Here is a 21,148-nt window from a genome sequence, read left to right as displayed (position 1 = left end):
AACACATTAAACCAAAACTATAATTGCTCTGCCATCCAACCGCTGCGCAAGTTGGTGTGATGTATCCTCGAGATATTTTTGCCAGCGACGACTTCAGATTCAGACATGTGAAAATACAAGAAAGTAATCTCATTTTTCTAAAAGTATAAAGTCTGAAATTTAATAAAAATTTATTTTTTGTGACCATTTCAGTCAAATTTTATTAACTACGGGCACCTGAACAGCGTCCTCACTAATTTCAGCTGACATTCGTGCCTCCTTTATACAAGGGCCAGTAGCCCCTCCACTTTTTGACCAGGGGGCTGGCCCCCACTTTTAACCCATAATGTTATGGGGGAGGGGCAGGTGGGCTGCCCCCCCCCCCCCACTTTTAACCCATAATGTGCTGTGTGTAACATGTCTGGATGAACATAAATAATCAAATCTCTCTGATTGTTTAAAGAAAGTGTAAAAATGATGCACGAAATGGCTTCAATTGGACCTTCATTTTGCAAAATTTTCCAACTCCACTGTGTTAATACTGTAAAAGTAGAAATTTCCGCGAGGTTTTTATTTTCACAAATTTTGCGAGTGGACATAAAATCGCGAAAATAAGAACTCGCGAAAATAACCTTTTGCATTAGGTTTCTATTGTATCAATATCAAAACCGCGAAATTTAATTCTCGCGCAATTGACAAAATCTTCAAAATCGCAAAAATATCTTCTCGCGAAAATATTGACTTTTACAGTACACAGTGTGTAGGCCTATGGATAAACAAATTCCCCTTTTCGCTTCTGCTTTGGACACCCAACACTAAAAGCAATAATTTATACAATAATAGTGAAAACTTAACCACGAATGACTTCAATTTGGGCCTTCATTTAACCCATTTTCGGATTTTTTAAACTAAATTTGTACACAATAATAGTACCAAAATAGTCCATCAAATAGTTTCAATTGGGCCTTCATTTTGCAAAAGTTTCTCACTTCTCAGGCTTCGCAGCCATTATTTTCATTTTTTACATCACCCTGACTGGCCCCCACTTTCAAAATCGTTCCGCCGCCCCTGTCTAAGGCCTAGAGTTGTGCTGTGCTGACGTGCAAATTATTGCTCAAAAAAATATACATGTGTGAATGCCCCCCCTGAAAAAAAAAAAAATTTGTGGTGCAGCCACAAAACTGTAGGTTTTAGCTTGTTTTTGTTTTGTTTTTTGATGTTTCCGTCAAACCATTATTTTTCCTAGATTGACTAGACTATTTTGGTGCATCATTGGACAAAATCCTGCTGGAGAACAATGAACTATTGCAGTTGAAATTCATACCCTCCCTATGGAAGACATGACCTTATTCTTCTACACAGAGAGTGTGAATATCAAATGGAGTTACCTGAATGGGTGACTTCATTTGAAATCTACACTACACCACCTGTGTGAGAGATTAAGATCTTATGGGGGGGGTGTATGAATTCCAACTGGAATAGCCCATTATATCATCAACACAGTGCCATAGCCAGGGCTTTTATAGAGAGCCAAGGTGATATTGGGGGGGGGGGCAATTTGATGCCACTGGTCAAAAATGACCCACAAAATGCACTATTTTGGGCCATAATCACCCAATTCCCCACTCCCTTGAGAAATATTGCTGGTACCACCACTGCATGTAGCCCAACTATAGGGCCTTTAGACTGTGGCAATCCAAAATCAGCACAATATAATAGACCCTGGCTACATCCAGAGAACTGCGAAACCCACTGACAGTGATCCATCTTCGGGTGGAGCGGTCACTGGGTTTTAGCAATTCTCAGGGTATAGTGTGTTTAAAAGGCCCTATAGTAGGGCAAACTGCATGTATATAGTGACCAAGGTTTTTAAAATGTGAGAAGTGTCTGCTATTTTCACCAAATCTCCTTGTCCGAAATTTGACTTCTGCATCTTCTGGGGGTTCAGTCTAATTCAAAAAGCTATTGCTATAACCTTGATTTATAAAGCTGGTCTTTTTTAAGTTCACAGAACTTATTCAATTATTGTTTTTTGAATTAAGCGTCTGCCAAGATGACCCCATAATGACCTTGACATTTTTTGTCTCGCTATGGCAGTTGTTTCCACAAACTTCCATGAACCTGCAACAATCCATGACAACTTGACCCCAAAATTACCATGGCATTTTTTGTCTTGCTACGGTTGTCGTTCCCGCCAACTTTCATGAACCTGCAACAATCTATGGCAATTTTCCTCCAGATGACCCAAAATGACCTTGGCATTTTTTTGTCTTGCTACGGTGGCCCCGGGACGGTGGCAGTTCCCACCAAATTTCATGAATCTTTAATTTATGGCGATTCGACCCATAGTCATTCCCACCATTCATTAACCTGCCATAAGGCCTAAAAAAAAAGAAAATTGTTTGATTGGCATAACATGAAAAAAAAAAAAATAGGGTAGGTCGGTTGGCAATTTTTTTTTTAAACACACATTTTAAGCGGTAAATTGCGTATGATAAAGGCCTTGGAACTCTTTTTTTTTAATTGAATTTTTTTTTAATTTAAAAAAAAAAAAAAAATCAGAAAGAAGTCCAGGGTCGGGCCTATTTTTAAGCCTAATCTATGGCAATTTGACCCAAGATGATCTTGTGATTTAGCATATTTTGCCCTGAAAATCGGATCGAAAACCTCTGAATGCACTCGGATAATCTATAGATTCACAAGGTATTTTGCTTGATACGTATTAATCATGCAAATTAAGGTACTTAATTACGGTTACCCTATCAAGTCTCCCTCTGAACATAGTTCAGGCAGGACAATAATGGACTTGGTAGGGCTAGCCTGCTGGCTTAGGAAGCCTAATCGGACCTTAATTAGAGTATTCAAAAACTTGTGTGTTTCAGTACAGATTCACTATCTGAACAGCAACATACTGAAATGGTGTCAACTATCATATTGTTGGTGATGGTGTTCTTGTCAGGATAATGGACAGATGACGTTGCTGAATGTCCAGACTCAAAATTAAGTGAAACGGTTTAAGCATGTTGCTGTTCATGTTGGGCATCTTCACAACTCAGTAGCTTTAGCTTTCATGTGAAAATAAAATAAATAAACCAGGAAAGCTAGAGGGTCCACAACTTTTAAGTTCCCCCTAAATCAAAAAATATTTGACAAAATGCAAACATGTAAAAAGGTATGGGTAGCCGTATTTGTTTTACATATATGGACCAAATTATAGTGTCACACGTTATTGCATTCAGTCACAATGGTTCATTATGTAAAAAAAGAGGCCGTTTTAAACAGTATTAAAAGTTGCATCTGAGTCTATAGGAATCAGCTCTCAAACAATACAGTAAGCCAGGTCTATTCATGCGTTTGTTTCTAAAGAAAACCTGACTGCTATAATGGACTCGGGTGCAACTTTTAAACGGCCTCTTTTCTTACACAATTAACCATTGTGACTGAACATAATAGCGTGTTACGCTGTAAATTGGTCCACATGTGTAAAACAATAGAGCTATACATACCTTTTACATTACATAAAATATTTTTTGGACTTATTTCAAAAAGTATTGGGGGGAACTTTTAAGTTGCACTATGGACCACAAGAGCCTCATCCCAATGGCATAGTCCAATAACCTCAATTACATAATCATGGTCCAAAATTTGACCTCAAGTTGCAGAGTATGAGTTTTTGTACCCAAATCTTGAAAGGTCATTCTATGAATGTACAAATGTATTGGGGGTTTAAGAACTGTTCCCCTGATAGATGAGCATGATGTGAATCATAGTGTTGTGGACCCTACATTAGGGCCTAAACTGACCTACAGATTCCAGAAAAATACAGCACTAATTGTTTTGGGTTAAAACAATATTATCCTGTTTTTCCAAAAGCAACACATACAGGCCTCGAAATAAGCCAGAATTTCTGAGGGCCATTTGGGCCCTTGATCTTAAATGTTTGAGGGCCCTCACAAATTTTTGGGGGCCCAAATTTGGGCCATTGATTTTATTTATTTTAACCTAGATGTGACCCCGGCCCCCACAAAAAAGTGAGTAACTGTAGGAGCCTAAGGAAAATAAAGAAACAAATAACCCATATGTTAACATTCAAATGAATAGATTATTTAATAAGTAGGAGTAATTAAGTAATTAGGTAATTAACTAATATACATAAAGAAGTACTAGAAAGAATAGAAAGAGAGAAGCCCAAAGAAAAAAAAAATAGGGCAAGCAACCTTTTTAGATGATGCTGGTTTTTTTTTTTTTCAAAAAAAGTGTTTATTTTATTTTGAATTGATTTGTTTTTAAACATTGTCATTAGTATCAGTCCCGGTTAATCAGTCTTTTTTCATTTCCTTTATATCTCCAATTTTATCAAAATCAAAAGTGATTTAATATGCAAAAGTCATGCAGTGCTATTATAAACCCGCCACAGTGACAGAACCTCATTAATATTCATGACCTGCTGTATTATAGTGGTGTATTGTGCTATCCCGAAGTACCAAAAAACACAATAACGGCCGATTTTATGTGAAAAAACAGAGTTATTACACCTACTTTAACATCATAACTATCTAATATTATTAAAGATCTAAGTAAATAACAATGTTTTTGGCCTTGAATTTACTTCAATTCTCCCAAAATGTGAATTTAGAATGCAATATAGTCGGGCGATTTGTTGGTGTTGCATGACTGTTGAATTCTGCAGTAAGCTCAAGTCTGTAAGTGATAAAATTGCCACAAATTTTGCGGGCCCTTTGGGCCCGCCGGACGTATCTTTTGCGGGCCCTCACTGATTTTCGGGGGCCGAGGGACCGAGGGCCCGCCTTATTTCGAGGCCTGAACACATAGTGATTTAGCAAACCCTTTTAGCATACACAAGATTTTGGGTGCTTTGACTTCTTCAAAGTCTTTGAATTTTGTGATTGCAATTGTAAGAAAACATGCAAAGTGCATATTTGGCAAAACAGGATAATATTTTTGAATCCAAAACAATTATAGCTGTATTTTTCTGGAGTACAAAAGCCATCAAACACGATATAATATACACAACCCATGCAATCTGGCATCATGGGACAAACTCAATATGTCTACATCCACATCAAAAGAATGCACTTGTCGGTTGCTACATGTCTCTTTTTACAAATTAGCTAGGAATAAATACCAGGCTTATCTCAAGTGGAGGTCACTTCAGAATCAAATCATTACCAAGTCACATGGTTTAGGAATACAGGGAACATTCCTAAACCATATGACTTGGGATGAAGATGAAGTGACCTCTAATTGAGATGACTCTGGTATTTATTGCTAGGTGTTAAATGTTAAAGGAGACACATGTAGCAGCTGACAAGTGCCTCCTTTTGATATGGATGTAAAAAAGGAGAAGAGGAAGGGTTTCTTGTCAGTGATGTGTGGTCCCCACAGAATTAAAGACAGAGAACCAGGACTCGACCGCCATCTTGATACAGGCATCATGTAGCAAAAATTGGGGGTATTCCGTTTCCCTCGAAATGTGCTTAAGGCAGTTGTGGGCGCATTTGAGAGACGCACTTGATGCAACCTGCACACAATAGTATACAAAAACGCTTCAGATGAGACCCAGAATTGTCATTTGTCTCCGCGCACCATCAGCAAATAAACAAATACCCCCCAATTTTCACCCCATAGCTGGTGGTGCTTTTGTATGTGGCGGTATTAACAATATAAAAGATACGGTAGGCGGTAGCTCAACACAATGAGAGATCTAACAACTTCTTCAGATTTTTTTTTCTCTTTTATTTATTTCCAGTATTCAGCAGAGCTCCGATGTTAAAGAGCAGATTTTTCTCAGTGTTAGCGTTGTTTTTAGTGTTCCTTATTCACGATGATCCCATTTTAACACTTGTAACTGCCGAGTCTCCTGTGAACTCCGGAAATTGATATCAATTATATATCTAGTCTTCACTATCAACGTTGATGGTTTGCAAACCTGTAAAAGCAAGAAAAGAGAGAAAGAGAAAGAGAGGAAGAGTTATTTCAGTGTCATCTTTGTACATGTGACTGCTCGGTACACCGGCTGCTCAGTGCCAGTAGTGGGCAAGTGCATTTTTTTAAATATTATAGCTGCCCTGTGAACATTTGGCTATTTATATTTTACACACAGTATATTGTACTTATCTATACATGGCAGCTACCAATGGCAGCTATTGCATTTACCCACTTCTGTCACTGAGCAGTTAACATGTACAATGCTTGCCTGCAAATTTCAAAACACAGTCCCTGGGAAAATAGTCTACAGGGTATCACCCCCCCCCACTGTACAAATTAAGTGATCATTCGGTCATCCTGAAGCCCAGATTTGCAGGCGAATGACCAGAAATTCACTGCGGTTATCCGTCAGATGCCCATACTTTTAATTTAATATTTTCCGTTTTGGAGTGTAACTTGACCTAGAGCTGATTGCTAGGATCATTCATGGTTGATTTGACACAAAATGTGTTTTTAATATGCAAAGTTCTAATTTAACTTTAAAAAAAAGAAAACTTTAAATTATATACGGATGACCAAAAATTTTGGCGGATGACCAAATTTCAGGACCTGACCTGATTTTTTCCCTTAATTTGTACACTGCTTCCCCCTAGGGCTGTGGTCGGCACCGTTTTTTATTGTCGATATGTCGATATAATTCGTATACCGACGTCGACAGTGTGTCGACATAAAAAAAAATTCTTAAAAAAAAAAAATCAAGTTATAGGCCCAAACTGACTTGTTATTCAAGGTTGGAAACCAGAGAAATACTGCTACTCAAAAAAAAAAAATGCCAATTTTTTTTACAAAGTTGGAAAAAGTTGTACATTTTAATTACTTTTGTTTCTATTGCACAGCTAGCAATGCATACTAATTCAATGTGTCCCTGACTGTTCAATAGAAGCAAAGGTAATCAAAATGTACAAGTTCATCCAAGTTTGTAAAAAAAAATTGGCATTTTTTTTTTTTTAGTAGCAGTATTTCTCTGGTTTCCAACCTTGAATAACAAGTCAGTTTGGGCCTATAACTTGCTTTTCTGGCCAAAAATATTTTTAGAAAACTAAAAAAAAACAAACTACTTCCCCCCCCCCATTTTTTGTTGTTGTTGTTGCTCTTTTTATGATGAAAAAATCATTTGTTTGAAAAAAAAAAGTTCATATTTGTGCCACCCAGCCATTGTCAGTTTGAGCCAGAGGCAAAGTAAAGACCCAAAGTACATGATATACACTTTTGTGCTGCCAATACGTGTCTTGGGATCCCTCAGCGTGTACTGACAACTGCATCATTATGGCCATGCATCCTGAACTCGCCGACTTTGCGTCACACCTCAAATTTTCTGTTACGATGCACCAAGTTTGGTATAACGGGTCATATCTGGAAATCTATACACCCTATGATAGTAAAAGTATACATTTTTAGAAAGCTATTGGCCCAAGGAATCTAAATATGGAGTCAGAACTAGTGTAGGGTGCATGTGGAAAGAAATAATTTTTAAAATGCAAGCCTTTTTTTTTCATTTTAGATGAACCTTCCCTGAGGCACGGATTTTCATCAATGTGTACCGGTACCCCTCCATCAATTCTTAATGCAGTTTTGAAATGTTCAGACCATTAGCTTTCTAATGATATAAAGCTTTATGATAGTAAACCAATGTGTATTTCAGAAAATGGCGGTAGATTTTTATACCATTTCAACCCATCAGTCTGGTACATTTTCAAAAATATTTTCTTGGGGTAACACCCCACACTGATTTGAAGGCCATTTTTGGATTCCCTGAGCCAAGAGCTTTCCAGAAATGTATACTTCTGCTATCATAAGGTGTATACTTTTCAAAATACAGCGGTGGTAATCTCAAGAGGTATATAGCGCTTGAAAATGTGGGTTTACTTTACTGTGTAGAGAATAGGGACGAATTTGAATGTCATGTGACTTACTTGTGGTTACCAGTCATCTCATTTTAATTAGAGAAAGTTAAGCTATTTAAATGTGTACATGGACAACTAAGCTATCTTTTGATACCAAATTTATAGTTATTGGAACAAATTTGAAGTATCGTATGACCAATTTTATAATCGGGTACACTTAAATGAAAACTACCCATAGGGTTTGTACATGACTGCACCGCTGCCACATGCACCGCTGCCACCACCACCCTTGACTTGGTCAATTGAATTGAGTGCCATTCTGTCAATATTCAAGATATCTGATTGAAACTCCATAATACCTTAGCTATCATTTGACACCAAATTTACTGTCATATCTTGTTTTCTTCCAAAGATACACTTATAAAACCAAATGATCACAGTGAAAAGTGTGATGCCACCACCCTTTTTGGGTGTTGAGTTCAAAACGCATGGCCTTATGATATGGCTACACAAGTTCTATTCTTTCCAAGAACAAAATTGAAATTGTTCACGCCAAACTATTTCATCTAAAGTCTGCACAAAAAGTAACTCAGCTGTTATAAATACGCCTATAGATTCGAAACTAATAAGTTTTTTCACAATATTTCAACATAGAGAGAAGGATGATTTATTTACACGCATTTTGATACCCCATTCGTCAAATGTCGTTCAATATTAACAACACAGTAGTGCTTTTACAGAAAAATACCCGAATTTAAAAGTTGCAGTTTACAGCGATCAATGGTTATAATGCCAGCACTGTAACACGTAAAGCCCGCAATTATCTTCGCGCTTACTTCAAATCAATACAAATAACTGCAACTTTTAAATTGGGGTACTTTTCTTTCAAAACACTGCTGTATTGTCAATATTGAACAAATTTGGACAAATGGGGTATCAAAATGCGCACAAATAAATCATCCTTCTTTTTATGTTGAAATATTGTGAAAACAATTATTAATTTTAAATCTATAGGCGTATTTATAACAGCTGAGTTACTTTTTGTGCAGACTTTATAATGAAATGGTATTCTATCTCATACATGTATCCAATTTCTTGTTGCTTGCACAACTTGGTAGACAAACAAACAGACAAACATTTTGCTTACCCTTAAAGGTGACCACTTCTACAAAGGAGACCAATGTGTAGAGCTTGTGGGGAGTCTTCATCTTCATTACGTTTTCTGGCTAGTCTCACACGTACTCTGTATGGAACACTCCTGTGACATGAAATAAGAAAGCACCCTCTTGTCAATTCAACATTCATCATCTACAGAAATTGGAGGGTACAATTCCTGCTGTATAGGGGGTGGATGTGCATCGGTAATTGCCGGCAAATGAGGACCCGTACCAGAACACACCCTACACAAACGAGGACGCACACCTAACCTAGGACGTCCTCGGTTGAACTGACCTTACCAGGAGATCCCGAATAGCATAAAAACACATTTAAAACTAGTCCTCTGTTGAGGGGTTATGGACAGGACCACGGATGGTAGCAAGTATCCAATTCCCAAGCGTGTGTAAATGAGGTCCACGGTATGTTGATTAATTGCTGATGTGTGCGTCCTCGGTTAGATAGGATTTAGCAAAAGAAAGGAAAATTAAAATTCAAGGTCCTCGTTTGACGGCATTTACAAACAGGGGGTGTGTGTGTGTGTGTAGGGGGAATTTTGTTTGTGTGTGTGATGTTTTCATTGCTTAGTTCCCAGCAATTTTCTACCAACCTTGAGCGCCCTTTTGAAAAAGTTTTTGTTTGCTGGGTCATGTTCTGCATCAATATGCCAGGCGAAATCTTTAAGAAATGTGTGAACCATTTTGCCCTACAATGCCATGACAAGTTTTGTGAAGGCCTACCAGTGCTTTGTAAACATGTGTGTGCACGAGAGTGTTACATGTGTTTGTATCAACATTTCATCGGTGGAGGTGTGTGTATTATACACATGTATACCAACTGTGGAGTCCAATTGCAAGGTGCAGCTCCACCATTGAGATAGCTTCAAAAACAGTGTCTTCAGCCCATAGAGGGGGTATAACACCACCCATTTTGGGATACGATGATCGCCACAGGAAGTTGATTACATTATTGATATGCATGTTGCGAGGTTTGGAGCAGCTTCTACCAAGATGAGATCTTAGTATTTGTCTAGATTGCTCACCTGATGCCCTGGGACCAGATATGTTTGTTTAGTCTCTGCTCTATCCTGACGTCTTCTGTGCCCATCATCTTCTTGGCAAACAAGCGGATCTCTTTGATGGCACGTGGGGCACGTCTCTTGAAGCCACTGTAGAGTAAAAAATTTGGATGTGCAAATACATTATAGTATTCATTTCAGATCACATAACTACAGTAGGCCTACTACCACTGACCACTCTAGCCCACCATATTTGACCTTATAAAGTGCTTAGCTTTTTGAGTTCTGGGATTCAATTTCAGTCCAAACAATTGAAATATAACTTGTAATACTTACATTCCATGGATACGTTTGTGGAGATGTATTGTGTACTCCCTGGTCACCACCTCGTTCAAAGCCGAACGCGGCTTCTTCTTATCGGACTTCTTGGCCATCTGGGGGAAGACAAGCAAAAAAATGCATGTAACTTTTCCTCTGCAGTAACTTACAACTACCTGTCTGCACGTGTGCACATGCGATCTTAGTGCTAGCAATTGATATGACAAAAATTGAAAGCCAATATACGAATGTGAACACTGAACAACAAGCAATCATTCCAATGATCGCAATTTGTCAAGTTTGTGTCCCATTTTTAGTCATTTCCATGTTCCATTTTGGGCGATCCTGACTTTTAGACCACCCGAGCTATATAAAGGTACAAATTGCAAATTTTCATTATTAAACTTTCTCAACAAGGTTTTCACATGTTTTCAAGTACATAAACATACCTTTTATTCCATCGAACAAGCTTTATTTTGTTCCAAAATTCATGTTTTTATAGCTATTTTTGACGTAAAAGAGCTGGTAACAAGACCGGTGATGCCAGCTCCGAAGTTTTCGCATGTATACGGTAGCACAAGCGCTTGATGTACGCTCATTTTGACGGTAATTTACGCTAGCGTATCATGCATTTTCAAGTGCGTTTGACATCGTTTTACTGCGTGACGCAATTCTGCATTTATTCAGGATGGCGAATTTCTCGAAAAACGTGATGTATTTTATCCTGTAATTTCCTTCATTACTCAAACTTAGCCCTGCCCTCTTTCACAATATTATAGCTTCTTGGATATCATCGGAAACATAGATTAGTAATATAGTTAGGTGGGTCACTGTATTTAAATATTTTTAAGATGATTTTTATGATTAAAAAATGGATGTTTTAATTAAGCTTCTTTTCAAAAATTGGTTTTAGCTTGTTAAAAAACGGGTACAATTTGCTGAATAGTTTAATTTAAGCTTGAGCCCTATACAGCGCGGTTGGTCTAACAGTCAGGATCGCCCCATTTTGAGCACTTTTTTTTAGTTTACGGGAACGGTACTCGACTTTGCTTTGGCCAAATCATGCAATTTTCGGGGGTCCCCGGTTCCCACCTAGCTAGCCCCTGGTAAACGGTAAATTTAGCATTATCAATAATGGGTGGTTCATATTTTCCGATGTTTGGCCGAGATCATATCATCGAGGTACATGCTTCTGATTCTGTAACATGCTAACTCATGAACTCCATGATCTGATTATTCATGTAGCGAAGTGCCTCAGACCTTATTGGAACCTAAATTTCAAACCTCACTTTCGATACTAATATGAATATCTCATCTTCTTTTAAAATCATTAAAGGGTTGAATATACATTTATTTACAAGTATATGGCAATATGAATGCAAAAAGACACCATGAACACAAGATGTTAGTGGATACAAATATGGGATTTTTTAGTTTCGCTAACCTTCGCTGATAATCGACGTGAAAAAGGAAGGTCAAAGGTTAAATTGCCTGGTGGTTAATCTACCACATGAGGGCGGTATGATCATCAACCAAACGGTGTCATATCCCTGACGGTGTGCTGTAAAAAGTTTGCAAGGTAGACTTTCATGTCTCTGGATGTCCTCACAAACGGAGTAGTGAAGATTTGCTGCATGGTGTCAGCGCCGTCGGCTGATCGGACGAATGTAGGCAAATATTTTAAGTGGTCCGTAGGTCACTTTTGACACCTCAGTCAATTTTTTCTCAAACCTGAGTTTTTGGCTGGAATTTAGACTATGCCATAGTCGATTTTTGAATAAAAATGTTATTAGGCCTAATCATGATGAACGCATTCAGTTGAACTCGAAATTATACTGATATTTATTACATCAAAATACTAGTATAAAATGGTTATGAAAAAGTTTATATAGGCCTAATTATATTTGTGACAGTAGAAGTAAAGTATACGTAAGGTTATATTATTGAATGCATCATATCATAAGTTTTTCTATCATAATGGCATAATTAGGCCTATAATGGCATTTCAATACTGAACAATTCTAATTTTAGAATCTGCCAGTTTATTATCCGAGTTAAAAAGCGACTCAGGGGACTTTCACTTTTATTTTTAAGCAGAATTTACCCCGGGACTTCGTTCTCTAAAACACACTGTCAATCATAGCCTACTTGTTTATCAATCAAATCTAACCATAAGACTAAGCATGGTGGTACAATCCGGGGGGGGCACTTCAATAGTGAATATAGGTAGGGCTGGCACTTTTGCACTAAGGGGCATTCGGTGAGAGCAAAATGTAATATGGGGTCATTGGGTGAGAGCATGATTTTTGGCATTCGGTGAGAGCGAAATGTAAAAAATATATGGGGTCGTTGGGTGAAAACATGATCTATTTTTAAAATGGAATCTTTGGGTGAGAACTAGACTCGATCCTCCAGTCCTCGAATACTCACGCACGGCCGCTGCAAGGCAACGTGAAGGATTGTGGGTAAAAAAGGCGCCGCCATTAGAGGCCAGAAGGATTCAGGCTAGGTGAGAACCGAAACAGCGTCACAGAAACCTCGAAAATCAAATTTCTAGTTCTAAATGGCTTCAAATGTCTTTGTTTTTTCAAAATAAGTAACAAAATAAGTGATAAATGAAACTGAGTTGCTGGGGCCGGTCTTTGGGTGACAGAGCATGTGTTCGTAAAAAATATGGGGCCTTTGGGTGACAGCGATGCTGAAAAAGGGGGTCTTAACAGCTGACATACGCGTCACCTCCAAAGTTGGAGTGCCCCCCCCGGGTACATACGCGCTAGATGCGTTCATCCACCAACTTTCGCGCCAGCACAAAAGCGCCGCATTCCCTAGATAGTTGTGTACCATGTATAGTTAATCAGTGGTACCAGTAGGGCCTCCGACGGTCGGGAGGATTTAAACAATAATGAGATCTGGGCGACCAATCACAAGCCAGATCCATTTAAAGATGCATTACATCATGGCCAATTTTAGTAGGCCACTTCCGACAATCTCATCCATAGAAGCTCATAGACAGCCGTGTTATGTAAAAATAAGCATGTAAACCGCAATCCAAAGTCAGTAATCCACTTGGGAAGCTAACAGAGGGCGTACGGTGACTGAAAAGATCAGTTGGGAAAATCTATCAATTGTGCACACTAAATCAGAGTTTTGTAATAGCCAGAGTATGCACAATTGGCAAGTGGACTACGGAGAAGTCTAGCTGGAATTTGGCATATAGTTTTTACATGTAGGCCTATTTATTTATATTGGAATCAGTTATTTTGTTAGTGTGTTTTAACATAGTTCCCTATTCCAGAAAAATACAACATTCATTTTTGGGGGGATTAAAAAAATATCCAGTTTATATAAGCCTGACGGTGTATTATTATCATTTTCATCAGCTGTGTAGCTGTAGTGAAATTCTGGAAAGGCAATTCCCGAATGTACCTGGGGGTGTGTGCTTTTTGGGTGGGCTCGTTGTGGTGGTTGGGTTGGTGGGTTGGGGTCTGGCATTGAATCCCAGTTATGGTGGACTTGCCTTTTCATACACGTCTGCAATATTGGCTTTCTGATTAATATTTGTGCAATAATAATTTTTGATTTATGATAGTATCATTTTTATGTTTAAAAATCTTAAAGGACCCCTTTGGAAATAAGCCCTTTTTAGGGATTAAAGGGTTATATATCTGCAATTGTATTGTATATTGTAATTTTAAATGTAATTTTAATGTCTTTTTTTATACTCTGTTTTTTTAATGTGAACTCTGTAAATTGAATGATATGCATGAATAAACTCAAATCAAATCAACTCAAGCTGCAGAATGAGGGAAAATAATAAAATAAATAAATAAATAAATAAATAAATAAATAAATAAATAAATAAATAAATAAATAAATAAATAAATAAATAAATAAATAAATAAATAAATAAATAAATAAATAAATAAATAAATAAATAAATAAATAAATAAATAAATAAATAAATAAATAAATAAATAAATAAATAAATAAATAAATAAATAAATAAATAAATAAATAAATAAATAAGAAAGTTAGGAAATGCAAGTAAAAACAGATTGACAGGTTAAAGCCTTAATGTACGTTAAATTTTAATTTTGTTATTCTGTATTCAAAATGTTGAAATAGTAATTTTTATTAGTAATAACTGACGGGAAGGGTTGATGTCCATTTTAAGTTTAAATAACAAGGTAAAGTGAAAGACCACTGGTTATTTTGGCCATTTAACATGCAGTTCTATTTTTTTTATTTTTTTTATTATGATAATGTGTCGAACTTTGCTCTGTTGACCTACAAAGACAACAAATTTGGCCTATTCCATTTAGGTGCAAGTTGGGACAAGTTGGGACATGTTCATAAGCTTTTCCATGAGGTTGACCCATAATTTTCATGTCAAAAAGGGGGCCCTGAAATTTTTAGGTCTGTAAAGGGGGGCCCCGAAAAATTTTTGAGATGATTTTTTTTGCATCAGCCCCCCAACAAGTGTTTGTGAAAGGTCCCTTATGGGATTTCAAGACTTTCATGAGAATATGAGATTGTTATTAAAGTTGAGACCTTCATGAGAATTTCATGAAGATTTGAAACATTTAAGATCATTTAAAAACTTTATGAAGATTTGAAACCTTTAGAAAGATTTAAACCCTTCATTAGCCTTTTCAAGATGTGGCGTACACAATAGGAGGGCAGTCTTCAGTATGGGTAAAACCCGAAAATTCAAAAGACTACCTATTTCGTGCAGCGCCATCCTATTGTGTCCGCCATATCTCGAAAAGACAAATGGAGATTTGAAACCTTTGGGAACCTTTTACCTTTATGAAGATGTGAAAGTTTTATGAAGAGTATCATTTAAGGGAATATGAAACCCTAATAACATGTGAAACCCTTATGAAGATTTGAAACCTATACGAGAAATTGAAACCTTTTCGAGATTTTGAAACCTTTTTGAGGATTTCGAGACCTTTATGACGAATTGAAACCTTTGTGAAGATTTGAAACCTGTGTTAAAAGTTAAAACCCTTATGAGGATTCAAAACCTTAAGGATACGATACATGATTTACCGACAAGTGACTCATTTCGGAATGCAATCATGAATTTTGAAGAAAAACTAAACTTCCTTCGATTACGCGTCTTGCGCTTTACCGCTCGGCCACCGTGGCAGTTGAGCGGATGAGTGTAATGATAAAAGATAAATCTCATAATGCCATCTTTAGCCTTTTGTTTACTAAAAAAGACGCGTTTTGTTAAGATAGATTAGCCGTTTTATGCATAAATAGCACGAACGTTTGGGAAAGGTTTCAAACAAATAATAAAGACACTGATGTGATGATGAAATTGCGTAAGTCGGGAATTATCTGCATCGCAATGTTTTGTTTTGGTTTTAGGAATTTACGACTTCATGACATCATTCGAAATCAACAAAAGATATTTCAACACTATATGTCCTCATTCTTTCTCTAGAATGTTTTGTACATGTATGTGAAATAGCTTCAACAATGGTTCGCTGCATAATGGTAAAAATAGCCTTGACCTAAAAAAAAGGCGAGAGGTACCATATTTACGGATTCAGGCTAAATTTAAAATTGATATAAAACGTTTGTTTTTGATCGATTACAAAAAATTAATTTTTGTCGATAAAGAAATTGTATCTGGCGTGAATTACACTAGTTTTTATTCCTAGGGCTCTTTGACTTCCTCTATAATTACGCACAAAAGATCGAGTCCCCTTAATGAATATTTGAAACCGGAAACCTTTATGGAAATTTGAAACCTTTAAATAATTTGAAACCTTCATTCATCATCTCATTCTACTGCATAAGCCACACTTTACATTACTTCTCTATGATTTTCGTCTAAAGAAGCGGCTAATTGTTTAGGCATATTCAGTGATTTGCTCATCCAGAGGATCGTAAAAATCATCAAGAGATAAAATTTCTGAACGGGACTTAGTGTCCTAAGAAAGAAACAAATAGCAGCTACATGATAAAATGAAAATATACAGAAAAAATATAAAACTTAACTTTATGCAGTGGAATGAGATGATGAATTGGGATGAGAGATTATGCTATCTTCAGTAGATAGCGAAAAAAAAAATCAAATTATAGGCCTACCAAAAGACTATCCTAACATGCGTTCGGCAAGCATAAAAATACAATTTAGCATAGTGAGCCTAAAATAGAGAGCGATATAGGTCCGGAACATAACGAGGCTATATCAAATACAATTTCAAAATGGGAAAAAATTAAAAACTATATGATGAAACAAAAATGTAAAACGTGACATATGCAGTAGAAAGAGATGATGAATCGGGATGAGACAGTAAATGCCATCTTCAGTAGATAGTAAAACAAGAACCCCTCCAAAAAACAACCAAACAGACGTTTTCAAATTTTTGGAATAACCGTGAAAAATTCAAAACCTTAAGTGGAATACAACTCATGTTTTTTGAAAATTCACCACCGCATCATATTATTATGTTGCATGTTCCATCCTATACACCTTTCCAAAAGTTTTCTGAAGACACTTGAGCTGTTGTGAAGGGAGCGTAGGATGCCCGCGTACACACCTGGTGCACGTGCATGGTTTTCTTAATGTTTCCTATGTTGATTTGAAATGGGTCTATGGGTAGTTTAGTAACACCATGTTGTTAGCTTGCAACCCACTGCTTGGGATCCCCTGGATAGGATTTTAATTTGCAAGTTAAAATTGTATGAACGACATATTACTATATAAGGATGCAAAATAAGTCACTATAAATTACATCATGTAGGTAGAAAACTCTTAAATAGGCTTTATTAACTTTCATATATTTACAAAACATCAACAAACATGTAAAACTATGGACATTTAATTTACAATATCAACAGTAATATGGCACAGTTAAGAATGATTACTATGTTTTTTTTCTTTCTCTCTCCCAAGTTGTTCTTTCCCAAACTTTTGCTGAAATGATGTATAATTACAAGTACAATGTGTATATATAACTAAAATTAGCACCATCACATGTTAATTTGGAATGAAGTTAAATTTAGTGAGGGGAATGCTTCTGATCTGAAGTTTGTTTTGTTGTCAAATAGTAACCTTATGCAGTGTACCCACCATGGTTCAAATTTAAGGGAGGCCACCAAGGCCATTGCCTGCCCTTTTTCAGTTTTGGTCTTGGTGCCATTGATCTTTGTAAACGTGTTGCCCTTCTTTGTCTTTCCCCAGTGGTCTTGAAAATGGGTTCCCCAAAAAATTCAGATTCAAGACCTGGTACACACACACGCTTCAAACATTGTTTTTGTAAATTAAACACCAACTACAATCTACATTATAGAATACACCACCACATTTGACAAAACTCAGATAAATAGAATCTACATAAATGATGAATACACAGCTATATGAGATAAATGATTAATACATTGCTATGGAAATAAATTCTAAATGCTAGTAACTATCATTATGATATACATAACATGTATTTATTACAAATAATCACTGAAAGTGAATAATAAATGTCTTCAGAGAAAGGCAAGGCATTTGGTACAAATAGAAAAATAGAAAAGAAGTATTAAACAACACATCTACATAATAAACTGGTGAAATGTAAGCAGACTTGGCCTACAATGATCACGATAATATTTTGAAGTAAACCTTTGCCAAGAGTGTATTTTAAGTGTACATCGTGTATTTAATGCATTGAAACACACTTGCCTCTGATTGGCTGCTGAGGCGATCTGCTGTTGCAGATTGGAAATTTATGAATGAACTTTGTGCCGTACATGTTGTTAGCTGACTTTGGAACATCACGGTAGTATGCGCTCATCAAAGGTTTACTGCAAAATATTGTAAGTCTCGTCTCTGACATAGAAAACATAAATCCTTTTGTAGAAGATGTATAAAATGTTTGGTCCGATATTGGAATTAAACAATCACCATGTGTTTAATAATGGACCTAGACAATAATAGCACATTGGTTGTTTCCTGTTTGGTACAACAAATTGGAAAAAAAAAGGAAATAGCTAACATAACATCTAAATACAAAAAACTGATGAAAAAGAGCAGTTCTTTGTTATGATTGACACTACGGAAATTAATTCTAGGTATTATATTCTATCATTATGGTATACAGGTAATAATTAAGCACCGATATTGAATAAATGTCTTCAATATGTGACACGATCTGGTCCATGGAAACTAAAGGAGGCATTTTTTAAAATTTAGTTACTATAATCATTAAGTTTAGGCTATAATACTGAAAATGCATAAGGTCTAGCGACTTGGTTCTTAAGTTCTGTGATGTCTATTTTCTTACTGTTTTTTTACTCCATATTTTTACCTAATCTCAACTTCAAATGTGCCGCCTTTGACCTCCATGGACCAGAGCGTGTCACATAAGACCAAGGCACCAAGACAAGGCACAATTATTGCTTATTATTATGGTACAAATAGAAAAATGACAAAAACAACAAATCTACATACATTGTACAGAAACTGGTGAAATGTAAGCACACCTGGCCTACAATATCTCTAGCTTGGCCTCATATTTGAAAAATAGGTTGAAAACATAAATATATTCTTTTGTAGAAAATGTATGAAATGCCGATATTGGAATTAAACAACTAAACACCATTGTGTACAATGCACAACCAATCAATCAGTTACTTTAAGTTCTGGTACCAAATTCATCAAGAAAAAGAAGTACAAGATTTGATTTGACCTGGTAGTCTATTCCACAATTTGAGATCATAGGCATCAAAACAATGTTTTTTTTTTTCATTTTTGATCAAATTTTACACCACACATTCTAATGTGTTCCATGTATTTTGTAATATTCAACAAAAAAACCCTAAAATCTCAAAAAGCCTGAATCTCAGGTCGTCCATGGGTAGTTAAAACCTTCTATGTGCACTTTCACTGTTACCCTGCATTAGGGAAATAGTTCAGTGACAAAATATCAAATTCAACAATATTGTCATTTTGTTAGGGGTACCAAAAATACCTGATTGTTCAAAGATTTTGTTAGTTAAGTGTGTTTTATGTCCCTGCAAAATAAATATTCCATTTCCATATTTGCATAAAACAGTTACCAGTGAAAATACATAGGAAGCTTTTCTTGCTAAGGGACGATATATACAATGGAACTGTTTGAACAGGAAGCCTGACATTATTTCAATTTTTTTACAGCATCTTAAAATATGTTTAAAAGGCCTAAACTGTTCTCAGTATGTGCAGTAAAAACAAGTATCTTGACAATTCTGTCTTTTAAAGTGGACCTATTGCTGTGTCTTATATTGATCAGCCTTGTATTTGTTATAAGTAGTACTGTCATTCCCTTGTATTTTTTTATAAGTACTGTCATGTTTCAAGGTTACATTTGGTCCATACATGTACATCTAAAACTTACTTTACTAATACTGACAAAAACAGAAAAATACTAGCTACACTACCAAATTCCTATGGCTGCCACCCCAGAGGTATACTGTTACCCAGCTCCTTCATTGGTACTAGAGTACCTGTGTGGGTTCAAGTACAGACATTGGAATCACAACACTGGTACTGGATAGGTACTGCACTGGTATACTCGTAGGCACAAGAATAGCTGGATAGCACTGGGGGTCGGCAGCCACAGGAATATGGTAGTGTACTTCTTCCCTGATCCAGATAGTATCTGCCACTCACATTTGGCAGCCACCTCTTTGGGTTACCATACAATGTTATGTTAGAATCCTAAGCTCAGGAATATGGCCTTGTCGACAATAGCCTTGTCAATAACAGCCCTAAGGTTTAGTAGCCACCTCTTTGGGTTAGAATCCTAAGCTCAGGAATATGGCCTTGTCGACAATAGCCTTGTCAATAACAGCCCTAAGGTTTAGTAGCCACCTCTTTGGGTTAGAATCCTAAGCTCAGGAATATGGCCTTGTCGACAATAGCCTTGTCAATAACAGCCCTAAGGTTTAGTAACCACCTCTTTGGGTTAGAATCCTAAGCTCAGGAATATGGCCTTGTCGACAATAGCCTTGTCAATAACAGCCCTAAGGTTTAGTAGCCACCTCTTTGGGTTACCATACAATGTTATGTTAGAATCCTAAGCTCAGGAAAATGGCTTTGTCAACAACAGCCTTGTCGATAACAGCCCTAAGATTTGGTAGGATCCCCTTTTGGTTACCATACAATCTTATGTTAGAATCCTAAGCTCAGTTAACAGCCTCAATATTTGGTGGCCTGTAGCCTCCTCTCTGGGACAATGGACAATGTTACATTAGAATCTTAAACTCAGTTGACAGCCCCAATATTTGGTAGCCTCCCCCTTGGGTTACCACGGTTACCATACAATATTATGTCAGAATCCTAAGCTCAGTTGCTGCTGTCTCCTCATCCTCATCGTCAATAACCTTGAACAGTTCAGTCTCTTTCACAACCTTAGCCTGTTTCCCTTTCTTCTTCTTCTCCATTGCTTTACCTGCCAGTGCTGCATTGTGTTTGGCAACTAGATCGCTACGATCTAACAGCAGCTCCAAGTCTTTATCGCAGATACTGCTGTTCTTGATCTCACCACTGTGGTCACGAGAGCGAAGCAATTCCAACAGCTCTTTAGGATTGACTATTGATTTAGAGTCCTTGGCGATATTTTTCTGTCCCCCTTTGAACTTGCCTGTGAAAAAATAGAACCCAGAAGTTTTTAATTACAAGTTACTTTCATATCCCAATTCAGCATTTTTTTTTTCACAATCAATGCTGGAAATGAAAAATAATTCAAAATCATCAACAATAATAGCCAAACTAAATTAATATGTAATTATTTCAAGAGCATTTCGTACACATCCGTTTAAGCTCATATCAGAT

The 21,148-nt window shown here is 36.7% G+C and overlaps 2 protein-coding genes across 3 annotated transcripts in view; both read right to left on the bottom strand.

Annotated features, from left to right (window-relative positions):
* Positions 1–5,712: 5,712 nt before the first annotated feature.
* On the bottom strand, positions 5,713–11,851 carry LOC140160874 (large ribosomal subunit protein eL31-like). Its single transcript, XM_072184199.1, is given in 6 exon segments — positions 5,713–5,929; positions 8,980–9,026; positions 9,028–9,090; positions 10,030–10,155; positions 10,342–10,439; positions 11,768–11,851. Coding segments are annotated over 5 exon segments (369 nt in total). The 5' UTR covers positions 11,768–11,851; the 3' UTR covers positions 5,713–5,894.
* An 8,699-nt stretch (positions 11,852–20,550) lies between these two features.
* The window catches only part of LOC140160873 (lymphoid-specific helicase-like), a 35,460-nt gene continuing 34,862 nt past the window's right edge, over positions 20,551–21,148 (bottom strand). For both annotated transcript variants that reach the window (XM_072184197.1, XM_072184198.1), the window contains exon 20: positions 20,551–20,957. In XM_072184197.1, the coding sequence (XP_072040298.1) occupies positions 20,641–20,957 (317 nt within the window). In that variant the 3' untranslated portion in view covers positions 20,551–20,640. The remainder of the gene's footprint in view (positions 20,958–21,148) is intronic.

Source organism: Amphiura filiformis, chromosome 9 (genome assembly GCF_039555335.1).
Source record: "Amphiura filiformis chromosome 9, Afil_fr2py, whole genome shotgun sequence".
NCBI classification, from domain to species: domain Eukaryota; kingdom Metazoa; phylum Echinodermata; class Ophiuroidea; order Amphilepidida; family Amphiuridae; genus Amphiura; species Amphiura filiformis.
The sequence above is the reverse complement of the archived record's forward strand: the minus strand, read 5'-3'. Positions and strand labels throughout refer to the sequence as shown.